The 22980-nt window shown below is 38.7% G+C and overlaps 1 protein-coding gene across 1 annotated transcript in view; it reads right to left on the reverse strand.

Annotated features, from left to right (window-relative positions):
- The window catches only part of CWC22 (CWC22 spliceosome associated protein homolog), a 62811-nt gene extending 44461 nt beyond the window's left edge, over nucleotides 1-18350 (reverse strand). The window contains exons 1-2 of the mRNA XM_007965529.3: nucleotides 18144-18350; nucleotides 4428-4567 (exon numbers count right to left, since the gene is read on the reverse strand). Coding sequence (XP_007963720.3) covers nucleotides 4428-4454 — 27 coding nt within the window. The 5' untranslated portion in view covers nucleotides 4455-4567; nucleotides 18144-18350. The remainder of the gene's footprint in view (nucleotides 1-4427; nucleotides 4568-18143) is intronic.
- Nucleotides 18351-22980: the final 4630 nt, after the last annotated feature.

A 22980-nucleotide genomic window follows, 5' to 3' on the forward strand; every position in this document is an offset into this window, starting at 1 on the left:
CCAAAATAATTCAAAGTAGAAAAAGATAATTCTCAAATTTTCGATGACACCTAGTTTACATTTTACTTCTATGTAGTAAGTTGTAATTTTTATTATTATTATTATTATTTTTTGAGACAGGGTCTCGCTCCGTTGCCTAGGCTGGAGTGTAGTGGCACAATCACGCCTCACTGCAGACTCAATCACCCAGGCTCAAGTGATCTCCTTGCCTCAGACACGATATTGTACTTACCTCCTATCTCCGTTGGCTTATGAAAACCACAACTTCAGTACCGGGTAAAATAGTGGGAAGAAACTGACTCTAACATGTTTATAATATAAAGTTCATTTTTGGCTGGGCGCAGTGGCTTATGCCTGCAATCCCAGCATTTTGGGAGGCCGAGGTGAGCGGATCATGAGGTCAAGAGATCGAGACCATCCTGGCTAACATAGTGAAATACCATCTCTACTAAAAAATACAAAAAAATTAGCCAGACGTGGTGGTGGGCATCTGTAGTCCCAGCTACTCAGAAGGTTGAGGCAGGAAAATGGCATGAACCCAGGAGGCAGAGCTTGTAGTGAGCCGAGATCGCGCCACTGCACTCCAGTCTGGGCAACAGAGTGAGACAGCGAGACTCTGTCTCTCAAAAAAATAAAAATAAAATAAAAAATTTAAAAAAATTAGTTTTTGTTTTCAACAAACATCAATTGAGTGTCTGATATGTATTATACTGTGGTAGGTTCTAGGGAATCGAACATTACTTTAGGGTATAAGCACTATTCCAAATCTTTTGAAAAAAGATTTGTACCTCCTATCTCCTATCAATATACAAATAAGTAACTTCATGTAACATGAGATTGACATGAGACAGAGATGTGAACCATCCAGTTGGAGACTGTATCCTAATTAAAAAATCCAAATACATTAAGGAACCAAAACGTTTACCTCTGTATATAGGTAAAATTTTTTATATAACTGGTCAACATTCAAATACTGACAAGCCTTTTTTTAAGATTTAAAATAATTTTAATTAACCATACTGTAAAGAAAAATAGCATTTAACATACCTTAATCTTGAAATCTAAGATAAACTAAATCAATGAGTAACTGTTCTGCAAACTTACGTGCTTGCCTCCTTAATGCAGAAAGGATATATTTTAAAATAGAAAATTATTCTGAGTAGAAATATAAGATCCAACTTCCTCTGATTTTATGACTATCTAATTAACAGCAGTTTGAGTCTAACAAAATCACAAGTACAATGCAAAATAGTCTCATTAACTACTGAATTTTTTGAATAGTATCCACTACCTAATCTATATAGGTGAATAAGCATGTAATCAAATTGATGATTTAAAGTAACCATAGTTTAGCTGTTACTCTGCACTAAATTCAACCATTTTGAAATTCTGTGTCTAATATAAGAAAGTTTTAAAACTTATTTCACTTAGCAACACCGTGAAATAGAATTGTTCAATATATATGACATAGGTTTCCATAAAACTTCAAATAAAGCTCTTAGGTCAAATAAAGAGCATGAGATTTATTAAATTCAACAGTAACATAAAACACAATATTTATACTGATCATTTATTACAAAACATAGTCCTTCCTGTGTAGACATTCTGAAGGTTACAATAGATAAGAAAGGCCAAGGAGCTTATGGTCTTGTAGGAGACAGAGAGGCTTATAAAAATTTCCATAATTAAACACATCAGATTATATGTTCCCCAAAATGAGAGTGAGTGAGACAGAGAGACAGAGAGAGAGAGAGAGGCAGAAGAAGAAGGTGGCGGGGGGGGTGGCGGGGGAGAGGAGAGGGGAGAAGACAGAGAACAATAAAACTGCATTACCTCCTTTTTCTTTTACAAGGCAAAAAAATTATTTTGATTACATTAAGGAGAAGGCCCCAATTCTGTGCTAATGATTTTTAACACATCTCCGCAACATCTGTTGTGAGCAAGAGGAAGAGACCAAAAATATTGAAGTTGTGAAGAAGAAGGATTTCATAAATATGATCAAGTAACAAATGACTGGCACACATACTAAGTGCTAAAAGGAGATCTTGAGTAGGAAACAATCACTGTAGCAAAGAGTGCTAAGGGATGAAAGTGGGAAAACCGGGACTTGAATTTGGCTTTGGTAGATGAATAGGATTTCACCAAGTTAAAAATCACTTTTGGGTATGAATCAAATATTAAGAACCTGAATTTCCCATTTCTTTCATCACAGAGTTTAGATTGTAAGTCAGTGCAGTAGTTGAAAATACCATACAGTCAGAATTACCTTTAAAATTTTTATAAATTGTTCATGAAGCAAAACAAATATGATGACATCATGCAGTAACTCATAGTCCCCAACAACGCAGAGGGAGCAGTATAAGGAGACAAGGGGAACAAGAAGCCTGAGTCCAGTGGCTTTCAGGATCCATTAGACTTTAAGAGAAAGAGGGAGGAGGGGCTGGAAGAGGTAGGGAGCTTGCTAAGGAAGCTACAGTAAGGTTCAAGGCAAAAACAGGGGATTCTCAGTTGAAGCCTTATGAACCTAACAGGTGAGTCCTCAGAACATCAAAGGAAGAGCTGAGCTTCACCTAAAGAAAGAATGAGCATCAACCCAGCTAGTGGACCCATTTGTGGCTAACACAAAGGAGAGAAATGGAAGCAGACCAAAGAGAGCTGGCAGGGAGAACCAAGCCACTAAGTGTCAAGGGCATGCTAAATGAAGTCACCCACTCACAGGCTGGGGGAGAAAATGCCACCGAGACCCATCTGGGCCACAAGAGGGAAGTGTGGAGAAGCAGAGGCTAAGAGGAACCAAAAGAGGAGTCTGAGAAAGGCTAAACATTTCTCCCTTTGAGTAAAAGGCATTAGTGTAAAGATCTGAGTGCTCTTGTCTAACACGGCTATGTCAAGAGCCAGTTCTGCACAAGGTCTCCTTTCTTTATGTCCCCAGCTCCTAACACAGAACCTGCCACCTACTAGGTCCTCAATAAATTAACTGTTTAAGTAACAATAGACCAATGAGTACAAGCCCCCAAAAGGCTGATTTCAGAACAATATACAAGGGTTACTGACAGATGGAACTACCTTAGGAAACTGTGAGCCCTGTGCCAAAAGAGATATGCAAGCAAAGGCTGGACGTCTACCTAGCAGGGAGGTGGGTGTCTTCTCACACTTGACAGAGGTTGGAAAAGATTGCAGCAGAGGCTGCCGTACTCTACAAGTCTATCAGTTCAGCTTAATAAGCACCTACCACAGGGCCTACTGTCAAGGAGCTTGCAATCTATTGCTTCTCATTAAAGAAGGAACTTTAGGTGTGCACAGCTGTAAGAGGAGAGGAAGGGAGGAGTGCCTACATTTATAAACAAATAAAAATACAGTTCCCCCTTTACTGATTCCACGGCCCAAAAAGTGATGTCCTGTTTTAAATCCATGCAACTGGAAAGAGAAGGAAGTTGAGTAGTTTGCTCTCCTGCCAAGTCCACTCACAGGCAGAAGTTTTGAAAGCAGATGGAATTACTGGTCCCTATTACTGCCCTGACCTCACCTGCTACAATTCTCCCCTTCTGATACCTGCTCCACTCTAGATTCTTTGTCTTTGCTGTTCCTTTTGCCAGGCACACTCTTTCCCCCAGATAGCGGCACAGTTAACTCTCACATTTTCAAGTCTCTGCTCAAATGGCTATCTTTTCAATGGGCTCTACTCACTCCTCTATTAAAAACTGCAGCCCCTCAATTTTGAATCCCCCTACCCTATTATACTTCTTTTCTCCACAGGACAATTCTATTACTTAACATTCTAACATACTATATAACTTATCAAGTTTATAATTTGTCTCCTCCCTACAACAACTATAATGTAAACTCCACGAAAACAAGTATTTGTTTTATTCACTATTTTGTTCAAAGTTCTTAGAACAATCACTAGAACTCAATATGCATTTGTTAAATAAATGAACACACACTGTCTAAAGTACAGCACAGAATAAAGAGACCACCTATTCATAAGAAATACGCAAAAAGAGGCTCACATTGTAAACAGATACGCAGAGATTTCCCTGCACTGTCACTTGTTTTTCTTTTACATGTGATCACTCACAACATATATGCAGGCCCTGATGCATGCATCCAAGTGTACACATACACATGCACGCGCACACACGTACACACACTATTGTATGTTCTCTCAACTGCCCTCATGCGCACTAATACTTACACAGAGCTAAGTATCTGCATTTAAAATTGTTTCAGTTAGATGGATGTATTAGGTTGGTGCAAAAAGTAATTGTGGTTTTTAAAACTGCAAAAACTGCAATTGCTTTTGCATCAATCTAAGTGCCACTCTACTGTCTGGCTCTAATGTCCTAATTACATAAATGCATTTATATTTAAGTAATAGGTAAATGACTATAAGTTTACATCCTCTGTTTTAAGTTTCAAACACTTACTTTTATCTGTGCCACACTACTTTTCATTTTCTGTTGCCAGTTGGTCCAATAAATCAAAGACTCCTCAAACTGGTCCAAAGAACAAGTACTCAATGCTCTGAATTCCTTGACAGTTTGCTTTTTCTGTCTGCAAACATCACCTACAAAATATACCAAAGAAAGCTTTGTTAACACTAATAAAGTGTGTAAAATGATTTTTCTTCTACACAATGGACATTTGACCGCCTTATTTTTCTAAATCCATAAAACAAATATAATAACTAAATAATTTAAAAATCCTTAAGCAGTTACACATAATAATGTATACCTAACACATATAAGTAGGAAAAAAATCCATGAACAAGAGAGCAAATAGGTTTTATTCTAAGGACCAAGGGGAACAAAAGTTAATTGAAAAAGAGATGTCCTATAATTTTATTTAAAATGTTCTCACAGTGAGGGAGATATATACGTACATCATAAAATAGCAGTGTGGTATTATTTTTTTAAAAAACTGAGGAAACAATGACAGAAGAGAAACTATAAAAACTGAGTATAAAAATCCAATGTTTCTATATAGACTAAGAATGAAATACCCAATATCCTTGCAATAATGATCATTAAGAAATAAATATAATCCACATAGAAATTTAAGGTGCTAAACTACAATAATTATGCCTCAATGTGATCCATTAATGGCACAAAGCTTCAGATATATGCACATAGGAGAACTAAGTATTTGGCTCAGAATAAACCTAGTCATCAGCATTACATCTAAAATTTTCAGATGTCTTTTAATATTCTAAGTAAATTTTAGTAATTTTGTGCAAGATGCTACATTGATACTTATGTTCACAAAGAACTTGCATTCAAATATTTTATTGGAAGTACATATCTAAATGGTTTATAGTATAAGGCAACGAAATCCCAAAAATAAAATAGAAAACAAAATAAAAGGATTAAAAGATACAGAGAATGCAGAGAAAGCAATGTGCTTAGTACCAAAATAACTGAATACAACTGGAAAAAAATTAATTTGAGTGTCAGAAAGGGTGTAACAGATTATCTGGTCCAATTCTTTTTTTTAAAAGAGAACACTGAAAGTCAGATAGGCCATTTCAATTATAATTATAATAACTAAATTATAATACCAGTTAGACGTACAACTAGAAACCTACAAAAAGGACACCCTGTTAAGTATTCCTTTCACCAGCACACACATACAAATAGTCTTGATATTATAAAGTGATACAGAGCTGCTATCATTTAATGCAGATGGGGATGTATACAAATTACTAAGTCAAGAAATGTTTCTATTACCATGGTTGGCATGGTGTCATGGTTAGTAAAGGCAAACTTAACAATCTATAAAATATAACTGCAATCTAAAGCACATCACTGCTTATGTACGAGGCCTATAGTTAAATAGACAAATGTGAGTAACTTTACGTAATATGCTTATTAATAGGCTCTTTCTTCAATTAGTTGCAGTTGTTTAGAAAGCTCAACCTTGTTTTTGGCTGGCAAGTTGTACCCAAATCTTTTTTTTATGTATCTTTTTAAAGTTTATCAGCAATTTGGGAGGCCAAGGCGGGTGGATCACGAGGCCAGGAGATCGACACCATCCTGGGTAACATGGTGAAACCCCATCTCTACTAAAAAAAAAAAAACAAAAAATTAGCCAGGCTTAGTGGCGGGCGCCTGTAGTCCCAGCTACTCAGGAGGCTGAGGCAGGAGAATGGCATGAACCAGGGAGGCGGAGCTTACATGGAGCCGAGATTGCGCCACTGCACTCCAGCCTGGGTGACAGAGCCAGACTCCATCTCAAAAACAACAACAACAACAACAACAACAAAAGGTTACTCTGGGTCCTAAATTCTAATGCGCACAGACTAGCCTATCTAGGATCTTATTATGCCCACAACTGTGACATTATTGTTTGAACTTAGTTTCAGAGTAACTTTTCCTACTGGATGCTATACCTTACATAAATAATTGAGAAAATCCAGAATAAGTTATGTAAAACACTTCATAAAATCAGACTCTGTGACAGTAGCAGAGAGGAGAGGCATGCACCTCTAACTTTAACCGTCTATTCTGATACCATGCAAGAGTTACTATCTTAATAAGCCTGTTATGAAAAGTCAAATAAAAAACGTGCTTCAAAGGGGAAAGAGAGGTTCGAGACTACAAAGTTTCATACATAGAAAAATTACACTATTTTCCCCTAAGAACTTAAATAATAAGGGTGTTTTGATTCCCAGGGCCACACTGGGTAGTTTATGTGGCACTTCTGAACAAGTTTTTTAAAACTGTAACTGAACTTCCACTTCTGAAATGGCTAGGAAGTTCCTACTGAACCCAATCCTTTCACCGATAACAACCATAAACTCCTAACAAAACATACAACATCCACCTGAAGGCACTGGAGAATGAACAAAAGCAGGCTCAGTCTAGAGGAGAGTAGATGCCCTGAGAAAGGAGTAATATGAGTGAGTTATTCCATTTAATATAGCTTTAGTCTGAGGGCAAGCTGCAGTCTGTACCACGTAAGGGTGGCTAAAACTGATGAAAAGCTGCAGCCATTCTCATTTGAAGAACAAGTGGACAGAATCTGAGACAACCACAGCTGCTGGAAACTGAGCGGGGAATCCAGGAGGGAAGAGAGTCAGTGGAGGGGAACCCCATATGCTGGGTATAAAATGTTCCCACATCTCTATCTCTGAACCAACACATGTACAAGACAGATTCCTGCCAAGAACTGAACTAAGATTTGAACTGTTGCTAAAGAGACTAGAGTTTGCAATTTAAGTCCAACCAAGTTAACTCCCTAAAATGTTACCACTCCTTAAAGGAATGTAAGGAAACCAGAGTCTCTATAACATAAAAATAACAATATTTAGGAGACAATTAAAAATAACATTTAAAAAACGTGGCCAAATCTTAAGGGGAAGGACAATCAAAACAGATCAATGCTGAGATGACCCAGATCCTGGAATTAGTATACAAGGGTTTTAAAGCATGGTTTTTAAAACATATGGAACGATGCAAAGAAAAATATGCCTGGGAAATTTCAGCCAAGAGAAATGATAAAATAGAACCAAACAAATTCTACAACTGAAAAATATATGAAATAAAAAATTCACTGAATACGCTTAACAGAATGGTTAATAGTTAAAGCCAAAGATAAAGAGAAAAATCTTGAGAGCAGAAAAGAAAAAAACAACATATTATATACAAGGAAATAACAATTCAAATTACTGCTGACTTCTCATCAGAAACTAAATAGACCATGTTCTCACTTATATGAAGCTAAAAACTTACTGGATCTCATGAAGATAAAGCAGACTGGTGGTTATCAGAGGCCGGAAAGGGGAGTGGGGTGTGGAGGATGAAGGAAATAAAAGGAGTATAAATGTATTTATTACCACTGAACTGTACACTTAAACATGGTAAAGATGGTAAATTACATCTCTACATATTTTTATATTAAAAAATTTGAAAAAGAAACTAGAGAGACTTGAAAATAGTGAAACAATTTTTAAAAGTGTTAAAAGATAAAAAACAGTTAACCTAGAATTCCAGAAAAAGCACTCTTTAAAGGAAGACAAAATGAACACATTTACTGATTAAACAAAAAACAACTAAGAGAAACTAAGAGAATTTATTACCAGCAAACCTGCACTACAAAAAATGCTAATATAAGTTCTTCAAGCTAAAGGGAAATGATACTAGATAGAAACTGTTTTTCAGAAAGAAATGAAGAATACTGTAAATGATACCTTTCTCAGGAAATACAAAATACTGTTTTAATTTATCTAAAATACATAGGACTCTTTACAGCAAAAATTATGTCTTAAGGGGTTATAATATATGTAGCCAGAGTATATATATGTATAGTATATAGAATTAGCGATCAAAATGGATCTACACTATGCAATGTTTCTACATCTTTTGTGAGGTGATACATTATCGACTCTAAGTAGCACATGAAAAGTTAAGGATATATATACTGTTTCCTAGAGTAATGACTAAAAAAAAAATGTACAAAATATAGCTTAAAAGCCTACAAATTAAAATAGAATTTTAAAAATATTTAAAACAGAGGCTACCCCCTCCCTCACCTGAAGATGAGATCCCTGTAGGGATAACCCTTATCTCAGCTGGATTTTAGGACCATTTGCCTCAACAAGATGACTCTGTTGAAACCAAATTGCATGATTCTTTCCAAAGGTCCTGTTTTTAATGGCTATAAAGGTTTAGAGAGCCATAAACTCAAAACTTTACTCTACTTACATCTGCTCAAAGATATTGGTATTTTTTTCCCTACCTCTACTAGCACAACCATTTAACATTTCTAACATATCCTTCACTACCTTTAAATCCAGTGTTATTTATACATACACTTGTTCCCCAACAAATAATACTTGCAGCACTTCTGCTATTTGCCCAGCATCTTTCTAGGCATTGGACAGGCAGCAATGAACTACTCCAACAAAATCTCCTGTTCACATGAAGTTTACATTCTAGGTATAAGAAACAAATCTATAACGATAAGCAAAACACTAAGCCACTCAAGCAAGGTGACAGGCTGGGTTTTTTGCCTACACATCAGTTTTAAATCACTACTTAACAGTGTAAAACTAGTTTGATATCACTATATTAAAAACAACCCAAATCAAGAAAAAAATGCATGAGAGGAGAATTACTTGTACATATATTGGGGCCCACCGCTGACTGACTAAATCAGAAAATGGGCAGAAAGTACAGGAGAAACCCATGCATACTTGATTTATGAAAGTATTCCCAAGATAATTCCAAAATCCAACTTTTCCCCAAGTCTCCTCAGTTTTTCAGTTCTACATAAGAAACAGGTTCTCAATTTGTTCTCAAACCATAAGCCACTTAGGCAAAATAGAGAGACCCCACATCCTACCTACTTCATAGTGAAGAACTTAGTCGTAGATCAATTGGAAAGGGACACAGAAATTCCAAATGAATTAATTCTTAACAATTCACAGGTAAGAAGTGTTTTTTAAACCTGAGAAATTATGGCCACAATTTATAATTACTTATACAATCTTACTCAATCCTCATAATTACCCTGCTCTGGTGATTTTTTTTTAAGCCATGTTTTTCAGTGAAACAAATGAAGCACAGCAAATTCAAGCAATTTCTCCAAGCAAATTACACCTAGTAAATGGCAGAAGCTAAAATTCAAAGCCAGGTTTATCTGATGCCAAAGCCATATATCGTGTCCCAATGAAAACGCCCACACGAATGAATTGAAGCCAAAATGGTAAATTATAAAATGTAAATAAGTACAGACTACTATCCAGAAAATTATCCTAGCCTTAATTGATCCATTCATTCAAAGTTCCAGATAGCAAAGACTGTGATTTAATATAACGAAGCACTACTTCTTTTCAAACATTCATAGTAATTTTAAGCATTCCTTTATTTAATTTAGCATACCTAGAATTCACTGTGACTAGATATACTATGAGCAAAAAATAAAAATAAAAAATCATTTGACCCTATTGCACAAGATTTAGCATTTTCCTTTGCTATTCTCCTGGGGTATTAAACCCAGTTCCTCTTCCCAACCTACTTATACATTTCAAAACAAGCAATTTCTGTGCATTTCATTTCAAGTTACCTTACATATTTAAATTTAATGAGTTTTCTTTCTGATCGATATCATCTTTCCCCTTTCAATCTTCATCAGCAAATAATTTATGGCAATAAAGTACAATCTGTTACATTTCCATGTCTCAAAATGTAAGTGTGAAAATGACAATATGGTAAAGTAGACTGCTATCATAGTTCTAACAAAAAATGAATACAGTATTGTCATTGTACAGATTTATACAGAATATGCCTGTTTGGAAATTCTGAGTTCAACATATGCATGCTAATACTTATACTAATTGGAAATTCCTGAAATGAGAGCAATTTATCTAGAGTTTACAGCACTCTCTGCTCTTCTAAGCATCACTATGTGAATTTTATGGTGAATTATTAAATTTCTGTCCCCTTCTCCCAAGAAAGCAACTCAACAAAACCACACCTGCTCTCCTGAAGAAAGGATATTTTCCAATAGGAGATATAGTACTCACGAGAGCACTATTAAAAAAGTGACAGTTTTTCTCTCAGTTTCATCAAGCATTAGAAAGCAAAATATTTAATAGCATTTATAAGTACTTCAGATTGTTAACCAAAAAATGGTGAATTCTACAATTATCTCAAAAATTAAGAAAATGAGAAAATGTTCAACTAATGGCTGAAATGCACTGCTTTCCAGATGATTTCAGTAGCAAAACACTTCTACCATTGTCACTTTGGTGTCCTCAGTTCAAGTTAGAGGAACTTGCTGAAACATACTATCGTAAAATTGCTAAAGGAAGGGGGAATCAACAGTGAATTACCTTTAGTTAGCTCCTCCGGCTTCTAAATAGTAACAACAGGTTTGGTGAATTTCAAACATTTTAACAGAGTTCATATTTAAAACAAAAACAAATAATAAAAACACCTTAGTTGCCCAATGGGGAAAGTGGTAATATTACACAATACAAAATAAAAACTGTCTTAAAATTATTCTAAATGCCAAAATACAACGGGAGGGGAGATAATGGAATTCTCAGAAAATACCTCAACAAGAGCCAAGCCCCCAAGGAACAGATGAACAGATTTTCCTTCTCAGGGAACAACCAGGAATAACAGATTGGCTTTGCTCTTGAACAATATAAAACAAGATTGCTATATACTTTCCATATCTGTACTGAAGGAAAACTTATTTGTTTAGAAAAACCGTTTCTTGTTATTTTTTTCCCTTCTTAAAAATATTTACATATTAGTGAAAAATTTGCCTCATGATATACCACATAAGGCCAAAAAGTTATAATTTGATGTCAGCATAGAATCACAATTTCAAGAAAATAAAAGAGTCAAAATACTCCTGTCTCTTTCTAGAAAAGTCACCAGGTACAGGTTGGCAATCCCTTATCGGCAGTTCTAAACTCCGTAAAGCTCTGAAAATACAAAGATTATCCTTAAGCATATGGCAACTCACTTGACAGCAAAACTTAGCATACACTGACTTGATACTTAATGTCACTTGATACAGTGCAGAAATATTAATATGCTTGATTAGAGGATGCTGCTCCAGACCTCAAAAGGGGGATTACTTAATATGTAGTATAGGTACTGCAGTTTTCTAAAAACTACAAGATACTGAAGTCAAAACACTTCTGGCTCCAAGAATTACAAATAAAGAGTTGCAGAGCTGTACTCCGTTTTGCTTCCTGGTCATTGCATACACCAGGTGTGCTCTCTAACTCATAACCATTTGAATGACTAGACTGCCGGGTTCTAGTACAGGGCTGGAAGTTGTGCAGATAGTTCTGGACATCGTTTTCTGTAAGAAATAAGTAATATAAAAGCATTTGACTGGTCTGCAACTCTGTGGAGAGGAGACAACCCAAATTTTGAGACACTTTAAAACAGTAAGACACGGATGAGTGAAAAAAAAAAAGACATTTTAATGAACCCAATGATACCATTATTTATACTGAAATCTTCACATTATAAATTGGGTGGTAGTATTACCCCCCATTCATTTCCTATATCATGAAGCTAGTCCATCTTAGGCTGTTTAAGTAACCAAAGAGTTAAGTAATACAATCATTTGGAAATACTATTAATTTTTTTAATTTTTTTAATGCATAGGAAGATTCCCCAATGTGCTCCTTTTCAACAGAACGCAGGATCTATGAGAACAGGAATCTGTCTATTTTTGTTAGTTTCAACATTCTAATCAGCTGTCTCTTGATTTACAGTACAGTACTGATTTCTATTTAAGTTGGTTTTAAAGAAAAATCCTACATGTTGAACTTTTTAATGATTCATTTAAAAATAAATTATGATATTTATGGGGCAAATTCCCTTCATCCTGCCCCTTCTCTATTTCTACTGTTTCATCCCTACACAGCTATTTTTTGATATGTTGATGTGTAAGTTCACACTTGATGCTGCTAACCTTTTTTTTTTTTTTGAGACAGAGTCTGACTGTCACCCAGGCTGGAGTGCAGTGGCATGATCTCAGCTCACTGCAGCCTCCACCGCCCAGGTTCAAGTGATTCTCATGCCTCAGCTTCCTGAATAGTTAGGATTACAGGTGTGCACCACCATGCCCAGCTAATTTTTTGTATTTTTAGTAGAGACGGGATTTCCCCATGTTGGCCAGACTGGTCTCGAACTCCTGACCTCAAGTGATCCGCCCACTTGGGCATCCCAAAGTGCTGGGACTACTGGAGTGAGCCACCATGTCCAGTCTGTTGTCTCTAATTCTTAACCTCTCCTACCCACTGTAATTTGGCTTTCCCTTCCCACTACTTCACAACACTTACCAATGTTACACAATAACTTCTTGTTGCTAAATCCACGGGTGGCTTCCTTCTTTTCTGGAACAATGCTCTAGCACTTGGCACATAATCCCCTTCTTGAAGTTCTCACTTGTCAACTTACAGGGACACCACCTTCATTTGTCCACCCCTTTATTATTTATTATGCCTGAGAGTTTAATCTTTGCTTGTGAATTTATGTTTTGTTCATTGTTCACTGCTACACTAGAGACAACCCAACACTAGAGGCTTTCAATACACATTTGTTAAATGAACGAATGAATAGTCCTTATCTTTTCTTTCTCCATATTCTCTGTAGAAGATCATCTCCATCCCCATAGCTTCAATTAACATGTGAAAACAACTTTTTACTCCAGCCAATCTTCTCTGAAGTTCCAAATCATTATGTCCAATTGGCTACAGGAAACCTCTATGTGGATGTGTCAAAGGCCATTTGAACTAAAGAAATCCACACTGGAACTCATTATTTCCTTCTCCCCATCTCAAATCAGCAATTCTTCTAAGATATGACTTACAAAGCTTCCCAGGGGGCAATTTCCTTTTCCTTACTCCCCGTAAGTCACCAAATCCTATTGATTCTATCAAATCTGCCCATGTTTTCTCCTCATTCTGTCACTGTATATAGGAGGCTGGGGGAAGTTTCCATTTAGGCTAGGGCCATAATTGATATTTACATTCAATGGCTGAGAAAAGCTGGGTGCAGTGGCATGTGCCTAGAGTCCTAGCCTGGGCAACATAGTGAGATCCCATCTCAAAAAAATAGTAAAAGAAGAAGAAAAAAGAAAAGTGCTTACAGAGAAAATGAGGAATTATGAAGCCAAGAGAAAGAAAGTACAGTCATGGTCTTTACTGAAGGCAGTGCCTACGTATGGTGGGGAGACATATACATTACACAGCAGACAAGGCATTGAGGACTCTGTCCTCAGGTAAAGAAGAAATGTCTAAGTGCTACAACAATGTTATAAACAAAGTTTTACTGGAAAAGAGGGTTTGGGACATACAGAAAGAAGCAGGTCTCGAAGCTGAGTCTTGAAGACCAAGTAGCAATTATCCACATAGAAAGGGGGAAAAGGTCATTCAGGAAATAAAATAAGCATGTGTAAAGACTCAGAGACAGAGGATTTGGGGATTCCAGGGTGTATATGAAAAACTGAACATGAATAAGATGGAACATGAGAGACTCATTAAGCTAAACTATGAAAGCCTCTGTATGAGGACGCTGGATCCTCAAGGTTTTTGGTCACTGCTACATATCCAGAACCTAGGACAGTGTCTGCTACTTAGTAAGTTCCAACTCTAAAATTAAATAAAAAAATGGGGAGTGTAGATTTCTGCGATTACTCCTATTTCTTCCCACACAGAAGTCCCTACAATGCCCTTTTGACAACTTGCTCATCAAGGAATACAACAGCAGCCTTGTCTCACCTATTAACTCCTACTTCTTGGAAATACTAAGATTTCCAAGTCTTAGTGCATCAAGACAGCACTATCAGATGCCACTCCCTATTAGTCTTCACTCCACGTTAACCTGTGGAGCAGGCAGCTTGAAAACACTTCGTTGAGTGAGATGAACAAAATACTAGTTCCTTTGCAGGAACTGCAAAAGGAAATCTATCCCTGAAGGTGCAGTTCTTTCAACTTATAAAATCAACCCTAATTACTGAATATGCCATATGCCTTCATCATACATTCAAACCACTCTCTCCTGCCCCAAATCTGTTCCTCAGCTTGCCTAATTAAGTACATGGGTGAATACATTCTGCCAATTTTCATGGCACAGCTTTGAAAGTCACCTGATTATTTAATTAGAGAGCCACTTAGTAAACCACATTCTGGTTTAAGGAAAACTTGGAGGTGTTGGCCTCCATAGAGAAACTGAGCCCCTAGACATGTAAGCACTGCATTCTACTACAAAGGCTCCTGTAGCCAGGTCTAAAATAAAGCTACACTGACAGACTATTTCAGGGATTCACAGGGGTAACTTTTCAGATGGAAGTGCTGAATCTGTCTAGCTCCAACCATTTATAAGTTAGGCTGAAAGACAGGTTAAACATGAGTTGCCACTGAGTTCATCCTTCCCACTAGCTAATCCATTCTACAGGAGTTTATATGTCCCAAGGCCAAGGCAGCATACCCCGTTTTTGGTATCTGTTCACTAGGAAAGACTTATTAACTGGACTATATATAGTAAAGGCTTGCTTTAATCCACGCTTAAAGTTTGCACTTTGTTATAGGCATTCAAATGTCTCTTCCAATGTCCACTTGGGAAATGTATATACTGAGAAAAAGCATAAGTCTGGGAGTTTGCCAAAACTAGTATGCTCTCTGGCTTTACAGTTCCACCACCCTCCCATGCTCAGATAAACAGAAAAGTGGGGAAATTCAACAAGGGAGCCTTCAAAGTTATAAGTCGGATCAGATGTATTACTAATAGCCACTTCTTTCTTGGACTAGCTCCAGGCACCATGAACAAACCATGACCAAGTTAGGGATATGAGAGGTAGTACAAAATTCCATCTAAATACAGGTGGACAATAAACTGAAATTATTATTCAAGTTAAGGCAAGGGCATTTGAAATACAAAATGTGTCACTGTGCTGTCTTCTGGGTGGTCTCAGGTACAAGCCACTATAGGTCATTCAACAATGTTCAATCATGGGGAAGGAGAGTTAACTTCTTTTCTTTTTCTTCTTCTTCTTTTTCTTGAGACAGAGGCTCACTTTATCACCCAAGCTGGAGTGCAGTGGAGTGATCTCGGCTCACCGCAACCTCCGCCTCCAGGTTCAAGTGATTCTCGTGCCTCAGCCACCCGAGTAGCTGGGGCTACAAACGCACAGCACCACACCCTGCTAAATTTCTTTGTATTTTTAGTAGAGACAGGGTTTCACCATGTTGGCCAGGCTGGTCTCGAACTGCTGATCTCAAGTGATCCACCTACCGTGGCCTCCCAAAGTGCCGGGAATGCAGGCATGAGCCATCGCGCCCCACCAGAAGAATTAACTTCTAAAAATTCAACAGCTGGGAAAGCTAATAGAGCTAAGAAAGCTCGCTTAGAAAAAACAGGTAGTCTAGGAAGTGTCAGAACTCCAAAAAGTGATTGGAGGTAATCTATCCAAAGCAGGGAAGGATGTGGTGGCATAATAATAAATACTGGCTGGCCATGGATCAAGTACTTTGGAGCAAGGAGGGCAACAAACCTGATTCTGAGGACAGGGGGAGGATGAACCATAGCATGCCCCTAAAAGATGGGCTAGAGCAGAAGTTCTCAAACTAACTGGCATGAGAATCACTCGAATGCTTTGGCGCAAAAAAAAAAAAAAAAAAACACTGTTGGGCCTGCATTTCCACGTTTCTGATTCAACAGAACTGGGTGAAGCCCAGTAATTTACATTGCTAACAAGCTTCAAAGAGATGTTGCTGATTCAGGAGACTACATTTTTGGAACCACTAGACCAGGGTATTAGATCAAAGTTCTTGGCCCTTTAACTTATAATCAAGACAGTCTCAGAGCCCCAGTCGACTGAGTTGGGTAAGACTCCATAAAAGTGGCATGGACACTTAAAACTAGAAGGGCACTGGCCGAGCGCAGCGCCTCACCCTGTAATCCCAGCACTTTGGGAGGCCGAGGTGGGTGGATCACGAGGTTAGGAGATAGACACCATCCTGGCTAACATGGTGAAACCCTGTCTCTACTAAAAATAAAAAAAATTAGCAGGGCGTGGTGGCTGGTGCCTGTAGTCCCAGCTACTCGGGAGGCTGAGGTAGGAGAACGGCAAGAACTCAGAAGGCGGAGCTTGCAGCGAGCCAACATCCCGCCACTGCACTCCAGCCTGGGTGGAAGGACACTTAAAGGTGGAAAGACAACACTCAGACCCAGAGGGCAAGAACTGAGGCACAGACAGAACTCATCAACTGTATCATAGTAGCAATTTACAATAATACAAAGCTAACACTGTATATCACGCACTGTGCTCAGTGCCTCATCTGCATTATTTTCTTTATACTCAAAAAAAGACAACACAGTGAGGCAGGTATTGTATTATTACCTACATGTTTTCAGATGATGAAGCTGACAATAGAGACTTTAAGTAACTTGCTCCAAGTGATAGACCTAATAATAGCTAAATAAAACTGAAATCTTTGGTCTACTAGTCCATCACCCAGGACCAACAAAAGTAGCTTTCCTCAACCTACTGATAAGGCCTGTAACAAGGCTTCTCCTCTCCCGGTCAAAACCACACTTTTAATGTCAATTTTAAATCTGCCCTTGCATAGTAGGATAATCTGTGTTAACTCCTGAATTCACAAGCAATCCTACAACAAGATAAGTCTAAATACGGATAAGAGCTAGGTTAACTGATCTGCTGAGGACCAAGTTTGCTTGTTTATCTGCTATTTCGAGTCTCTGCACATCCAAAAATGCAAAGTAAACTCTTACCTAATTCTTGCATCTAGAATAGCCTTTCTCCAAATCCTGCCTTCTCCAATTACCTCAAAAGAATTGTTAGGACTAAGTGGAAATAGGTATGGTAGTTTTTGCAGTTAAACTCAGTGAAATTAACGATTATATTTCCGTTCTATAATGCTGTGTTATAGGACCCAAAGCTCCTTAGAGAGGTGGAGTCTGGACACCCAAGTTTAGCAGTTATTACCTCATTGGAGATAGTTCAAGTTATGGAAGGATCAAGAATGACAGATGAAGAGGACACAAGAGAAGCGAAGTGTCTTCAAAACTAAACTCTAGAAACTATCAGTATTTACAGGGCAAATAAATGAAAAAGAAACCGCTAATGAAATTTAAAACAAATAGCCAAAGGGATATAACGCCGGAAAGAGGCGTAAGAGTGCAAGTACTTCAACTAACTTTTAATCAACTAGAGCTCATTAATCCCACTCCCCGGCCCTGGGACCAGGGCACTGGGAAAGGGGCTTTGGCAAGCCCAATGGACTCCAGAGGCTCTAAGTATAAAACACACTGCACACGAAACAACAGAGCACCAGCGTTGGTGCAGGACTTCAGATAGCTGCAGGAACCTCACAAGGAAGGTCAGCCGGTCCGCTCAGGCAGTCAGTTAGTTCACGGCAGCCCATTCCCTCCCCACCCACTTGGACTCCTCGGACCCAGCCACTCTCACACCCCTCTCGCGGGCCCGAGCGTGGCGGGAAGACACACGCACACTCCAAAGCCGCTCACAGCCGTATCAGTGAGCCCGCACCCACTCCTCAGGATCTTTCACTTTCCACCCGACCCGGGGACCCGCCACCCCCACTCCGCTTCGCTGCCTACGGGGACTCCACGGAGTTCGATAATTACCTAAAGCTCCACCGCGCCGCCATTACACCGGATGTACGTCACTTCCTCTTCCCGAGCACCGACAGTAGGAACAAGGCAGATAGTGAAATACATAAAAACTTGACGCTCAATTGGCTTGACGCGTTATCCTTTTAATTTATTTCAGATACCATATCATAATGCCAGAGTCAAAGCAGTCGATCCAGGCACACTGTCTTCTTATCAAAATGGCGACTAAAACGAGAAGTTGGCATGAACTACAAAGTCCGAAATCCAGCACCTGTGCTGACGGAAATGACGAAGGCATAATTGTAGTTTAGCGGTGAAATGGCGCGGTGTACGATGGGAATTGTAGTTCATACAGATGCGCGCCAGCGAGTTGACATCCACGCTGCTCACTGGCAGCCTAGCAGTGTTTAGGGTCTCGGCAAATTTACTTTAATCTAAAACTATTTCACTGCATTTTGGGAATTTTTTTTTTTTTTTTAGCAGTCAGTTGTCACTTTCCTTGAAAATCTTAAGAGAGAGATTTTCTTGAGACTTTTTTTTATAAGAGTTTGACCAAGAGTCAAGTGCCTAATAAATTCCAAGACATCCAAGCCAAGAGAATGGGAGACTATTAGATCATAAATAGAGTGAAATAATGAGGAAAAAAAAATTCTGTAGAGACTATGCTGCCTGTCTTTTAAGTTAAGGTACCAACTGGTATGACCTGAGAATAAGGAGATTGCCTGGCTGAGTAGGAAATAGCAGTTGTACAGCATGCAGAACTAGGGCATCAAACAAATTGTTTCTTTAAACTTCACTTTTCACTAGTAATAAAACGTAAAAGTTCAACTACTTGCTATTTTGGAAACTCTCTTTCTAAAACAAGAATATCTTTATGTTATCAAATCTTTCATAAACCAGGCCTGATTTCTCCACACACTTCTCTATTACAGTTTTAGGGTGCTGTGCTTCCACTCCTTTCTGGAGGCAAAGTATGAGAATTAAGAATAGAAACACTCCAGTTGGACTACTTACGTTTGAATCTTGAGTCCTTCGATTATTTATGGATGATTGGGGCAAGTAACTTCACATTCTGTGGCCATTTCCTGATCTGTTAAATGGAAATACTAGTAGTACCCATTCATGCAGTAGTTGTAAGAATTGAATTAGTTGATTCACAAGATACGTTTAAGATAATTGCTAGTATACAATAGTGTTATCTATTTTATTTCATATTTAAGATATTTGGCCATTGTTGATGGTGCACTTTGGTGTACCAATACAGGGCACAGGAGATGGATCTGGAGATGAACATTTGTATTTATATATTTAAAAACCCACAATACTATCTGTGATGGTTAATTCTGAATGTCAACTTGATTGGATTGAAGGATACAAAGTATTGATCCTGGGTGTGTCTGTGAGGGTGTTGCCAAACTGTTAACAACTGTTTGTTGTCAAACAGTTGAGTCAGTGGACTGGGCAAGACAGACCCACCCTCAATCTGGTGGGAACAATGTAATCAGGTACCAGCGAATATAAAGCGGGCAGAAAAACGTGAAAAGGTGAAACTGGCCTAGCCTCCCAGCCTATATCTTTCTCCCGTGCTGGATGCTTCCTTCCCTCAAACATTGGACTCTAAATTACTCAGTTGTGAGACTCAGACTGGCTCTCCTTACTCCTCAGGCTTGCAGACAGCCTACTGTGGGACCTTGTGATTGTGTAAGTTAATACTTAACAAACTCCCCTTTGTGTGTGTGTGTGTGTGTGTGTATGGATAGATATTTATATTAGGATATATATGTAATAGGATATATATACACATATATATGTTTATATATATCGTGTTCTGTCCCTCTAGGGAGCCCTGATGAATATACTACCTCTACAATTATTGACAGAAATAGGAAAGTTAGGGTTGAGCAGAGGAGAACTAGATGGAGCTGGAAAAGAATGGACTTGTCAGTTGGGTCCTTCAGGAAGCAGACACTGAGAAAGAGTTATGAATAAACAACGTGAAAGGAAAAGGGAGGAAATAGTATGGGGCAGGGGTAGCTCCAGAACAAAGATGAAAAGGCCTACAATGGGATGAAACAGCTAGGCCCTTGTACCACAGTTTTGTTCAGTCACTGGCTAGAGCCACCCCAAGAAGAGCATGGCCTCAACTAAAAATCCGAGGTGGACATGAAGATGCCAACAGTTGAAGGCTGTCACCTAACCACACTGCTTGCAGCTAGGCTACAAACAAGTCCTTTCCTGAAGAGGTATCTGAGCAGCATATCTCTGTGCCTGTCACCGTCCACCTTTTACACCATGTGGACCCAGTCTCCATACACATTTCAGGAACATCTTTTCCAGGGTTCTAGTGCACATTTCTTCCTTAAAAAACAAAAAAAAAAAACAAAAAACAAAAAAACTTAGAAGTGGGAAGTTAGTGAGACAAACTACACTCCCCATCTTTGGGTCCTGAGGCCACACTGAATCCATTGCCTCTCTTCTCCACTATTCATTCTAAATTTCCCTTGCTGTCAGCTAGTACTCTACTGCTCTCAGTGGTCAAACTGGTGGTGTAAACATCCTAATTCCTGGGAAGTCTGAGCACCTGGTAGTGATCTTCTTTTCAGGCAGGTGCTGCTGCATTTTTTCACTGATGATTACTATAAGGTAAGGGATTACCAAGAGATGCTCAAATGGATCACATAAGTACCACATATATTCTTACTTGCTCCCATTGTGTAACAGCAAGCCTATCTCCTCCTGCTGTTTGGATTTAGCTACCTCTGATAAAGCATTGATTCCTTTCTTGCCTACTAGCCCCTGAACTCTAGAAATCTCATGTTCCCAGGCACCTGCTGAGCTTAGTTCAGTGGGACACTGTGTCCCTAGCAAGAATATACCACGTTTGGGGATTAGGACCACCAATTCCACAGAACTCAGAGTTGTAGGAATGGTTAATACTACGTTCCACAGCAGGTCATTGGGGAAAATGGTAAGTTGAGTTATATTACTGTTTTCATCCCTTGTTTCCTGGACCCAAGTATTGTTCTTACTAGGGACTCTGCATCCTGGGAGACAGTACCTCATTCTTGCAGAATATTGTCTTCTAGCTGGTACTTCAACTGAACCTTCAGCAGGCCATTCCAGTGCTCTGTTAGGCCACCAGCTTCTGGGCATGCAGCATGTGATACATCCAGTGGAACCCATGGTAACATACTTGCACCACCTTTGCTATGAAGTAAGTCCTACTTGGATGCTATGTTGTATTATATTCCATACCTGTGGATCAAGCATGGTGGAAGTCCACAGATACTGGTGCCGGATGAGTCTTGGTGAGTATAAAATGCGAATGCATTCCCAAAATAAATATTCCCATAAAGTTGAACTGCTAGAATGGAAAGATCTCAATGTAGTCTACTTACCACCAAGTGTTTTCTTGATCTCCTAAAGATTCAGTGTCAAATCAAGGATCAGTTTCACAGGTTAAGCTTTCAGATAAGGCAGTAAGTAGGTAGATCAGCTGTGGTAAGTGGGGATATATGCTGATGGACCTGTGCATATATTCCATTTTTGCCACCCTGGCCATTTTGTTCATGTGCCGATCGTACCAGCACTGAGGTGGCCACTAATAAAGACAGGCTGACGTCAACTAACTGAGTAATTTTTCTACTTGTTTTTAGTGCTTACTCCTTAGATTATACTTTCTTGTGGACATTGATGTGTGAGAAAAATATCTTCACACTTTTTGCCCACACCAATATGTATATCCACTTTCCTCTAAAATCCTCAGGACTCATTATTTGCGATCTTCTAAACTCATTCTTTTCAGGCCTCTGACCAGCCAGCCAGGATGTTTGTCATTTCCTGTAAGTATATTTATATTCTAACCCCAGGCTACTTCTCCTTCTAAAGAAAGTAGATGACAAGGTGCACCATCCAAAGCTTTGCCCACTAGGAAGACTGTTTCTCTCCACTGTCTTCAAGGCTATTCTTTAATGAGATTGTAATATAAGCTGCTGCCCAATTTCAGCTTTCATCCACATACGTGGGCAACACATTCATAAAGTAAGCTCAGCCATTTTTTTTCTTTCTTCAGCTTATTGATCAAGACCACAGCTCTGCTCCATATCGTCACCAGTATGAGCTGAGGGAGAAGTATTGATGCAACTCTAACGGTGATGTCAGAGTGTATGCTATCTGCTCCTATAGATTGATTGTGGTCTTCTTTGTGCCTCATCCCAAATGTAATTCTTTTATCTTATGATGGATTACAGCTGAGCTTCCCAGAACTTATAACATGGTGTGTCCAACAAGTCACAATTTTTTTTTTTTTGAGATGGAGTCTTGCTCTGTTGCCCAGACTGGAGTCAAGGTACATTTTGTTTTGTGTCACTTAGTGTCCCACAATAAGCATTTCCTCTTTACCAGTAGCATTATAAGGGCCATTTTTCGAAAGACTTGCAGCCTTCATCTAGATCCCCAGACACCCGAACTATGATTTTCCCACTGAGATTTCTATAAACTCCATACTGCATCTTTTTCCACCACTGACACCTCTGACATCATAGGTTCTGCCAGATCGTATAGTCCAGTGTCAAAGCTATTTTCACTACAGCTCAGTCCTGCTGTAGAACTCTTTCCTGTGCCAGGTTGCAAAATTGGCAGCTTTTTATGTCACCTGGTTTATGGATGAGAAAAATATTTCTAGGTGTAGAGTATGTGGTTTACAGAACCCAAAGCAGCCTCCCAAGCATTGTGCTTTTTCCTTCTTCATATGGGATGTAAGATGATGCAGTTTGTCTTTTATTTTTGAAGGGATATCGTAGCACTCCTCTGAACAATGGGCCCTTAATGTCTTTAATAAAGAACCAGG

This window comes from Chlorocebus sabaeus, chromosome 10 (genome assembly GCF_047675955.1).
Source record: "Chlorocebus sabaeus isolate Y175 chromosome 10, mChlSab1.0.hap1, whole genome shotgun sequence".
Lineage (NCBI taxonomy): Eukaryota > Metazoa > Chordata > Mammalia > Primates > Cercopithecidae > Chlorocebus > Chlorocebus sabaeus.